The sequence below is a fragment of the Hypomesus nipponensis genome, chromosome 19 (genome assembly GCF_054491055.1).
Source record: "Hypomesus nipponensis isolate SF chromosome 19, ASM5449105v1, whole genome shotgun sequence".
Classification (NCBI taxonomy): domain Eukaryota; kingdom Metazoa; phylum Chordata; class Actinopteri; order Osmeriformes; family Osmeridae; genus Hypomesus; species Hypomesus nipponensis.
In genome coordinates, this window is record NC_140379.1 from 12,891,854 (window position 1) to 12,902,149 (window position 10,296).

The 10,296-nt window shown below is 48.9% G+C and overlaps 1 protein-coding gene across 1 annotated transcript; it reads left to right on the forward strand.

The window, feature by feature from the left end:
* Positions 1-1,992: 1,992 nt before the first annotated feature.
* On the forward strand, positions 1,993-10,285 carry serinc4 (serine incorporator 4). The gene is made up of 11 exons (XM_084682667.1): positions 1,993-2,061; positions 3,455-3,622; positions 4,248-4,426; positions 4,844-4,923; positions 5,461-5,554; positions 6,538-6,749; positions 7,132-7,227; positions 9,173-9,299; positions 9,438-9,550; positions 9,751-9,901; positions 10,072-10,285. The coding sequence occupies exons 1-11, from the start codon at positions 1,993-1,995 to the stop codon at positions 10,283-10,285; spliced, it is 1,503 nt and encodes a 500-aa protein (XP_084538793.1).
* The last annotated feature ends 11 nt before the right edge of the window (positions 10,286-10,296 follow it).

A 10,296-nucleotide genomic window follows, 5' to 3' on the forward strand; every position in this document is an offset into this window, starting at 1 on the left:
ACTGAGACAATCTAGGATTCGTATGGATGCAAGTATGTAGAGAGTGATCATCACTGGGTGATTCTAGCTATTTTTGGCAGTGATCCTACAACTGTTGCTACACTAAAGGCTTGGTTGGGTATCAGTGGCTCCACAGTCTGGGCAAGAAGCTCCTCCTCTGGGTTAGTGTTACTCAAGCCTCTTATCCATGACTTCACAGGTGACTTTCCTGTGTTACCCGGGGCCTTCACTTAAAGCTGGCACAACACTAGTGGGTGCTGTCATCATTATTCCATAATAAGATGTCAGACTTTGGCACAAATGTAATGGTTTTCCTAGTACAGTATAGTACAACTGTAAGTAGATTGCAGGGATGTATGCTGAATGTAATTGTTTTATACCTTATACCTTTCCTCTGTATTCTCCTCTTGGGTCTCTACTAAGCTTTCTCTGTCTGTCAGACTGTTTACTGTCTGGTGATGGGATTCCTTTGGGACTACTGAAGGCCGGAGACAGGGACTGTTTGTTTGGGTGTGAAGCCGGTGGGAAGGGGGGGGGGGGGCTGTGAACGGTGATGCGGGGATCCCATGTGCAGACCAGTCTGGGTTAGGCAGAGTGTAGCGGAGTGGGACTGAAGGTCACCTCAACTGAGATGAGGATGGAGCAACTCTGGGATTATCCTGACGCACCGCGCTCCACACTGACCCAAATATAATCTGGCTCAATCGTTGTGTACTCCCTGCCCAGTGCGGCGCTGCTGCTGGAGCTTGACGCAGGGGAGATGAACCCCAGACTGAACAGACAGATTTGGTATTTACCTGTATGCAGCAAACACATTGGCCCTATGGAAAACAGTTGACAATTTGATCACGTGCATCTGTTTATTTTTTCAAATTCTATACTCGTCGCTGAAGTTCATAGAGTAATCAACATCTTACAAAATATCAATTTCTAATTGTTATCCATCATATGACCAGGTCCTCGTGTAATTTTTTACATGTAGTTCCTAATTTCCTGAGTCACAGGACGTCCCTGTGTCCGACCCACTTGAATGTTTCTAGGTCGGACTGTAATGATAGGATTATAGATGTGGCCTAGTTCCATAAAGGACAGCCACCGTTGGCTGAGGTGCGTCAAGTGGCTCTGTGTTGATCAGCGAAGGGTGGATAACATCATCTTCAACCCAAATATTTTAAAAGGAGGAGTATTTTCTGGTCATTCTATTACTCTCACTAACACGATTAGCAGTGTGACCCAATCCCATCGTGCCATACGGGGGTGTGTGTGTGGGTGGGAGGGGGGGGGGTGTGGGTGGGGGGTGAGAGTGTGTGTGTGTGTGTATTCCAGGGGCTCTAAATGGTGCAGTAGAGTGAGGACCCTGGGGGAAGGGAGGGACAGATGGGACTGACACGCGGTCCCCCCTCCTCCTCCCCTGTCCTCCTCTTCCCCGGTCCTCCCCCTCTCTGGCCCTCCATAATCTGACCGGGTAGAGCAAGGGAGGAGGGAGGGAGGAGGGGGAGGGCCACTGGGCATTCACCACCACTCTTTCCCATTCTCCTGGCAGCGCCCAGCACAGACGCAGAGCCAAAGTACACAGGTTATGGACAAAAAAAAACAAAAACAGTTTTATTGAAACGAAAGCCTATCGACTGGGATTGAAGCAGTTGGATTGAGATTGGTGGGGAGATTCCACGCAGCAGGGAGTTAGTTGAATGAGTGCTACGCTAAGTAATCCAGCCGAAAGAAGAGTGGAAGGGACAGTTTACCGGGCCAAGCCGTTGGGTCTGGGACATTAGGTTGTTCAGAGCTTTTGTTTTCTGCCGTTAGGCTTCAGTTTTTTTTTTTTTTTAACTAGCGTTAGTGGAAGTTTTTAGATGTTAGATTGTTTTCCCTGGAGACGGTGGGGATGCCCTCTTTAAGGGGCATTAACACCAAGTAAAGACTGTCTTTTCTGGAAGCTTCTGGACAAACGTAGAGACTTGAGAACCAGACAAAACCAGAAAAAGATTCATAATGTCGACCGGTCAGGGGATGCAGCAGGACGGTGTCTATAACTACTTCCTCAACATGGTGGCCTACCAGGTGAGACTGTGGGAACTGGATAACCAGGATTTAGGTTTGAGGGAACTTTGTTTCGGACAGTCACATTGATAAGCTTTTAGTGATGAAAGGACTGTATAAATCAAGACTGTTGTGTCTCCTATTGTGAGTAGCTGTGAGAAGTCTGTCTAAGTCACCTTGGTAACATTCTGTCATGTGTATTTTGTTATGATATACTACAGTAACACTTGTATTATTATTGTGCGTTCATGTATTTTATTGTTAAATAATTGTTGTAATGTTGTAAATGAAAACAGATGCATATGTCTACTGAAGGTGTATGAGGGGCTGTGTGGATTGAATAAGTGACACCTGTTGAGACTGGAGTTCAATCTTAGCTGATCATTCTTCTCTCCACGTCCAGTTTCTAAAGGGTGTCACACCTGGAGGTGTCCAGGGTGTTCACCTAGACATGCAGTCCATAGTCTTCAATCATCAGCTCCTCATTAGCAGGACATACTGTCCAAAGTAGAGGAAAAACACACAGATCCCTTACTGTATGTGTTGCTCACAGATCAGTTGACACAAATCAGAATGATTCTGTATTGTCATATTCTTTGAATAATGTTTGAAGAGCAAATTCCAAATACTAGTACACAATGTTTACTATTGTGGGGCAGGGGGAACTTATTGTGAGGTGAGTCTTATTTCCACTAAAGCCTGGTGTGTTTTGGCTCAATCGAATGATTTTCTGAAATGTTTTTAAAGCTCTTTCCAATGAATATTTGAGGACCAATGAGGACTGGGGGATTCTCCTGGGTATGGCACTGGATTATCATCTGCACATGGTCTAATAATTCTTGTGCGATTGTGCCAGTGAACCAGACTAGGAGCAGTGATAAAGCAGAGTGCTACAGAGGGGGGACTGTTTGGTGTAATCTGTGGAGTTTTCTTGTTCTCTCAGACCCTCTGGTCCTCCGGCTTTAGCTTGGGTGTTCATCGTTCCCATGTTTTTAACCCAGGATAAGAGGCGATTGGCCCAGGTCCACTGTAACCATGATTTATTTGAATCAGAACCAGCCAGATGCGTTAGGGTCAGGAGGATTAATCCCCCCCCTCCCCTTGCTCCCTCCCCCATCGCCATTCACCCTCCTCTACCATCCTAATAACACACCCCCGCACCAGACAAACATCCAAATGTAGGCTGTCTGATACAGGACCAGCAGCCACCTGTTTCACTGCCGTCACTTTCATTACTTTCTGGGGGATTTGGGGGGTATAACAGCTATGTTTCTCTCATGCTACTCAGACCTTTTCCTGTTATCTAAGTTCTGCACACATTCTGTTTTGCCCTCCCCTGTCCAGCCCTTCACCAGGGCTGCTGTTCAGTACCATAGACCTGGGTCGCATCGCTTCTCTGTGCTCCTGTCCTCAGGTCTGTTGCTGCTGTGGCCCCGCCCCCTGCTCCCTGTGCTGCTCCTTCTGCCCGCCCGTCAAGTCGTCGCTGAGCACGCGGGTCATGTACACGCTCTTCCACGTCATGGCCTGCGCCATCTCCTGCCTCATGCTGTCTCGCACCGTGTCCGAGGCCGTCCGGGAGAATGTGAGTCCCTGGTGCTTCGTCAGGGCACGCTAAACATGTTTACACAGGGCCACACATGGGAGAGCATGCATAGACACACAGGTTCACACACATTCCCCCACACGCACGTACACACGCGCACACACGCGCACACACGCACACACAAACACACACACACACACACACAGGAGAGACACCAGGGCTGTCACCTATGCTCGCACAGTCCCATGCACACAGCAGAGACTCGAGCGAGGTGAAAAGGTGTGTTTTGACACGTCAGTTGCTGTGTTTGATCAACTTCTAATGAACCGAGCCCCTGCTCTGTGTGGGGGAACGTGCAGGGATTCACAGTTGTTTTTGTGTGCTCTCTGACTCACCATCGGCTTGTCACTCTTTATTGTCTAAATCCACTGATGAGGCTCCAACAAGATTCCAGTTTGTTGTATTAAAGTCACATTCAATAAATCTCAAGTTAATCCCTGTTGCCAGGATGCACGCATCCAGGATAATCTGGACCCTGTTTTTGATCCAAAGAAATACCCAGCAAGATCTAGAAGTTTCCACCTGTTGACAACAATCATAAGCGCCCACACGTATGCTAAGGGTAGGCATGGCTAACAGAGGAGTGTGTGTTTGTGGCTGTCAGGTGCCTTTCTTCAACATGGTGTGCGACCAGGCCCATGGAGGAGGGCACTGTGAGATGCTGGTGGGATACTCTGCCGTCTACAGAGTCTGCTTCGGCACCGCCTGCTTCTACCTGATGATGGCGCTGTTCCTGATCGACGTCAAGTCCAGCCAGGACTTCAGAGCTCTCATACATAATGGGTCAGTGAGCCAGGCGGGCTATCTCTGAAGCCCACATTTATTGAGTGGGATTGACCGTCCAAAAGCGAGAGAACTCCTTTTGAAATCACCAAACCACATCTATTTTGGGTTCAGTGTATTCCCTCATCTCTTAGCCACTGGTTGCTCTCATTTTTTGTCCTCAGACACGTTCTGTGGCTCTAGCGTTGATTATAGCGGTGTGACGTAGCGTGGATTAGGCTGTGGGGGACGGTCTTCACTGTCATCAATCTGCCCTTAAGGCTCTTACCAGGCCCAGCCAGCGAGTCTTGACCTCTAACTGAGGTTACACACACCGTTCACTAAGTGCCCCAAGCCTGCAGCATGGCTGTCCACTCAACCCACCATGCCTGTTCTGGTTGTCATGTCAACACGATTATTCTTGGTGTCCAAATGCAGGTTCTGGTTTCTGAAGTTCATCACCCTTCTGGGGATGTGCACTGCTGCCTTCTTCATCCCCACAGAGTCCTTCCTGCACGGTGAGTCATGTTGGGATGTTTTCTTTAGTTTAACATTAAGCTTTACATGTTAGTTCATCTGACAACGTGCTCTGTGCAGTCAGTGCACCTCTTTAGGAATGCTGCTAGGGGGCGCTGTACACTCGAAGATGGCAGCTGTCGGCCTCATCCTGTTCAGTAGTTCAACTGGTGCATAAATCTGTCTGTGGTGGAATTTTCAGTTTGTTTGTTTGGGGAGCAGTAAATCTGCTGTGGTACAAGGGCTCTCTGATCCGGGATGGTTTAAATCTGTCTGATGCACTGAGAAAGGATGATGGATGCATGTTTGGGCTCCTTGTCTGTCTATCTCTTTATGTCTCTGACTTTTTTTCCTCTCTCTCTCTCTCTCTCTCTCTCTCTCTCTCTCTCTCTCTCTCTCTCTCTCTCTCTCTCTCTCTCTCTCTCTCTCTCTCTCTCTCTCTCTCTCTCTCTCTCTCTCTCTTTGTCTCTCTGGCTCTTTTTGTCCCTGTCCCTTTGTCTCATTCTGCGTCTATATTCCTATGTCTGTCTTCCTCCCAGCCTGGCATTACGTCGGTGTGGTGGGAGGATTTGCCTTCATCCTCATCCAACTCATCCTCATCACAGCGTTCGCCCACACCTGGAACAAGAACTGGTGAGGAGGGGGAGAAAGGGGTCTGTGAAAGTGGATGTGTGTAGGTGATTATGAGGGGTAGAGTGTATGTGTGTGTGTTGGAGGGGGTAGACAATATATTAGGGAGTTGTGTCAAATGGATATTTCCTGATAAGCGATGGATTCATGCATGTGTTCAAGCCCTCGCCACTAGACTAGCCTTCATCTGGAGGACTGCATCTCTGGTTCCATCTCTCTCCGCAAGTCTGCCTGTCTCTAGAAAGATCATGTACTGTAAATCTTATAGAGCTGCTTTAACTAGAACATCTGGCCCCAGAGAGGCCCTACAACCATGCCTCTGCGCACCTGATCTATCTTTCTCTTCATCTCTTTCATTCTTGCCCTTTTATCACAATCTTTCTGTCCCTTCTTCTCTCTCACTTACTTTCACAATTTGAAACTCACCCCTCTTTATCTCTCTTTCATCCTTTCACCCGCTCTCTCATCTTTACCCTTGTCATGAGTGTTCTCTTTCGTTCTTGCTTTCTTTCTTTCTCTCACTCATTCATTCGTGCTCGTCCTCTGACAGCCAGCTTGTTACCAGATGTTATTCTGAACAGTACCTCCTGCTGAACGTTCTCCCTGCCCAGCTAGAGGCGTCAGTCACAGCTAAACCCAGCCTGGACATGACAGAGACGTAGCAACAAAACCACACGGCCTTGCTGCTAGTGGAAGTGATCTTATTCAACCACAGTGTGTATAATCCTCCTAGGCCTGCACCAGTCTCTCATAGCTGAACATTTCTCTCTCCATCAGATTCTCTTTGGCATGGGCTGTCCAGTGTTCCAGGGGAGACATGCTGTGTTTGGTAGAGAGGGAAGAGACAGGCTGTGTTTGGTAGAGAGGGAAGAGACAGCCTCTGTTTGGTAGAGAGGGAAGACAGGTTCAGATGCAGAGGAGGATGTGCGGTGACAGCGGATCAGTCCAGATTACCTGTTAATAAGAAGTGATGTGTTTGGCCCCAGGTTGACAGGAGCAGCAGAGAACAAGCGCTGGTACCTGGCGGTGTTGTGTGCCACGCTCTTCTTCTACACCATTGCCACCATGGCCTTCACCTTCATGTACAAGTACTACACCCACCCCATCGCCTGCCACTTCAACAAGGTCCTGCTCTGGACCAACCTGGCCCTGTGTGGCATCATGTCCTTCATCGCGGTCACACCCTGCGTGCAACAGAGTGAGTCCCTGAGACACACACAAGGGCAGACGCACACAGGCTTACACACAGAGACACATGCTTAAACACACACGCAGTTAATCACACACAAACAGTCACACACACGCACTAACATGACTGTACTCAATGTGTGTCTATGATCTAATACTTAGTAGGGAATAAAACACACTCTGCCAGCCTAAGTAAACATATGTGGGTTTGAGCCAGCTCTGACAGAGATAATGATTATTACAGCATCATGCTATCACTCCACACTCTTGATACCAGCCAGAACTACGTTTAAATGATATTCACAAGCACCTTTGTCATTACCTGTCAGTGCTCCTTCTTTGGGAGTTGTGTAACTTGAATGTGACCAGCTGTGTGCTGTCTGTGTCTGCAGAGCAGCCTCGCTCAGGCCTCCTGCAGGCCTCCATCATCAGCTGCTACGTCATGTACCTCACCTTCTCAGCCCTGGCCAGCCGCCCGCCAGAGAAAGGTAGTCACACACACACACACGCCAGCCTCGTCCCTTCGTTCGTTCAGCACGATCATCTCGATGCCATTAAATCAACTACTCGTGGCACCACCACTCTGTCACTTTGACACTGTTGACGCCACCCGGACACTCCATCATCCTGCCCTACGATGCCCTCCCCCTTTCTCTGTCTCTCTCTCTCTCTCTCTCTCTCTCTCTCTCTCTCTCTTACATGCACACATACCCACTCAGACCAGCTCTCTGAGATAGGCTGCTACATGTCGTCTGTGAGGGCGGCGGCGGTGGTTGAAATATCACATTCCTGATGGCTCCAATGACAACATAATGAGACAGTGTAGCTGCTTGGCAGTATCATTACATGTGCTTACACACCTCACCTTGTTGAGCAGACCCTCCTGTCTGGCAGGGCTTAGCTGGGCCAGTCACGGGAGCTGGTCTGTCTGTCAAACCCCAGAGAGGCCTCCCAAACCTTCTAATGTCCCAGGATATGGAATGATGTTATCTACTGTGTGACAGGCCTTCCTCCACGTTCCCTACCTCCAGAGTAGTGAGCGCTGGCTCTGTCCCAGAGAACCACACTGTGCTCTCCTGCCTGTCTCCGGTTCACCTGCACCCCTCTCCCCTCACTCCAAACCCCCAAGGGAGCCCTCGAGACTCCCTCCCCCATGCATGTCCTCCCTCCTGATCTAGATTTATGAGTCTCCTCAGACACTCAACTACCCCCCCACCCCACCTTCCCCCTCTCTGCTTGGTCCTAATGCCCTTCCTGTATCCATGGTGTCCTGCCTCAGTCGCGTCTGCCTTGAGGAGTTCCTGAGCCTGGAAGCAAACACATCCTAGTGAATGACATCATCTTGATAGAATCTCATATCTATAGAATGTGCAGTAGCTTTGCTGCAGTAAATTTCTTGGTAGAAGATTTAATGTTCTTTACATTGACATATTTCTGGAATGTGGAGTTCCGTCCTGGAATGTCTGCAGAGCCTGTGTAGATCATATGTACAGTAGAGGGTAGTTAGCGTGTGTGCAAACAGAGGTGTGTGAATGTGTGACCTCAGGCACAACAGAGAAATGCTGCAACTTGTTGAGGAAAAATGCACTCTCAGCTTGCTATAAAAACATTTTTCAACATGCACATGCTCACAAAACCACACACTGTATTTTCATAGCACTTAAGGGTTATTATTTACATCAACCCCCAAAGCATTTGTTCCTCCAAGAGAGTGACACTGTATGGGTTCATTGTATGTGTGTGTGTCAGAAGGATGTCCTCCATGAAGCCTCCTGGCTATGTGTGTGTGTGTGTGTCCGTCAGAGTGATCCATCTTCAATACTGTTCTGTTGAGCTCTGCTTGTTGTGTTCACCTGCAGGCCCTGTGTGCTGGATGACCTCAACACACACACACAGACTTTCTCTCTCTCTCTTTCTCACATACACACACACACACACGCACACACACACACACACACACACACACACACACACACACACACACACAGGCTCGCCAGGAGACTAATCCCTATGTTTTTTAAGTGGATGAATTAGTCTGGAGTGGGACTGAAAACACACAACACTAGGAGCAGGACAGGTCATTTCTCTGCTGTGCACCACTGGCTTTTGTGTTTGTGTGTGTGTGTGAAAATGTGTGTGTGACAGAGACTGTTTTTGTGTGTGTCATGTGCAGTAAGGTCTATGGCCTGTAATTGGCCAGTGTTTTTACTGAGCCCAGTGTCCCTGTTTATCACAACACACTGGAATACATTCTGGAATCCACAGCAAGCTCTCCTACGACTCTGGAGATGTGAGTGTTTGTGTGTGTGTGTGTGTGTGCGTGTGTGCGTGTGTGCGTGTGTGCAATTTGATCCTTTCTGTCTTCTTCTGTCAAAGAAGACCATGCTAACGGTGTCCCCTCTATCTCTCTGGTCTTGGTCTTCTCTGTGCCAGTGGTGTACCAGGGGGTGAACATGACCGTGTGCTACCCCAACGTGGGCCAAGATGGCATCCAGACAGAGGGCAACGCTGTGGCCATCATTGGCGCCGCCATCATGTACTGCTGTGTGCTGTTTGCATGGTGAGTGGTGGAGCAGCTCCCCTTAGGGACAGCTCTGTCTGGGGGAAATCAGACAAGCTCAACCCAATGTGACGCCTCGCATCTATTTCAACACAATGTTTTAATGAAATAAAGCGGTGTGGGCCTTGTGTTTCTCAGTAACGAGGCCTCCTACCTGGCAGAGGTGTTTGGTCCCTTCTGGATGATCAAAGTTTACCGTTACGAGTTCCAGAAAGCTACCTGCTGCTTCTGCTGCCCCGAGGAGGAGGAAGGTCAGTAGTAGAGCATGGAATAAGGCCCCGGGTGGACCGGGCTCTCCCTGGGATTATCACAATATCACCCTGAACAGCAGAAAAAAGGGTGTCTGTAGATTCCTTACCTAGACAGTATGAAGTTGTTTTATGATCCCCGGAGAACAGCAGTAAATAGTAGACAACCTGGACATTTCCTCTTGTTGTTGTTTGTTCGACAGAGGAGGAATGTGTGATCGATGATGAGAGTAAAGGCTGTCAGAAGGTGATTCACAACGAGAGCCAGAGAGTCGCCTATAGCTACTTCTTCTTCCACTTTGTCTTCTTCCTGGCTTCGCTCTACGTCATGATGACACTGACCAACTGGTTCAGGTCAGTTTCTCCATGCTCAACCACTAGGAATACAGGCCTGGTTGGTTCAGAGTTCACACTTGAAAGAAATAGAAAAGCAAATAAAAGCAAATCTGTAGAAGACTTTTAACTGTCTTTAGCAGTCTCTCAGCTAAGTCTGACGTGCTCGTCACCGCTCTTCCCTTCTCTAGCTATGAGTCGGCCGTCCTGGAGACCACGTTCACCCACGGCAGCTGGTCAACGTTCTGGGTGAAGATGTCGTCCTGCTGGGCATGCGTGGTCCTGTACCTCTGGCTGCTGCTAGGCCCGGTCTGCCGCTGCCAGTCCGACTCGCGCTCCAGACCTCGCCGCTCACGCATTAAACGCCGCACCGCGTCCTCCCGCCACGTCAGCGTCACAGTCTGACCTCCCGACTT

Coding starts and splice junctions, on each gene's coding strand:
- serinc4 (XM_084682667.1), top strand. CDS start 1,993: ATGTCGACCGGTCAGGGGATGCAGCAGGACGGTGTCTATAACTACTTC. Junction 2,062..3,454: donor TCAACATGGTGGCCTACCAG/GTGAGACTGTGG, acceptor TCCTGTCCTCAG/GTCTGTTGCTGCTGTGGCCC. Junction 9,902..10,071: donor ACACTGACCAACTGGTTCAG/GTCAGTTTCTCC, acceptor TCCCTTCTCTAG/CTATGAGTCGGCCGTCCTGG.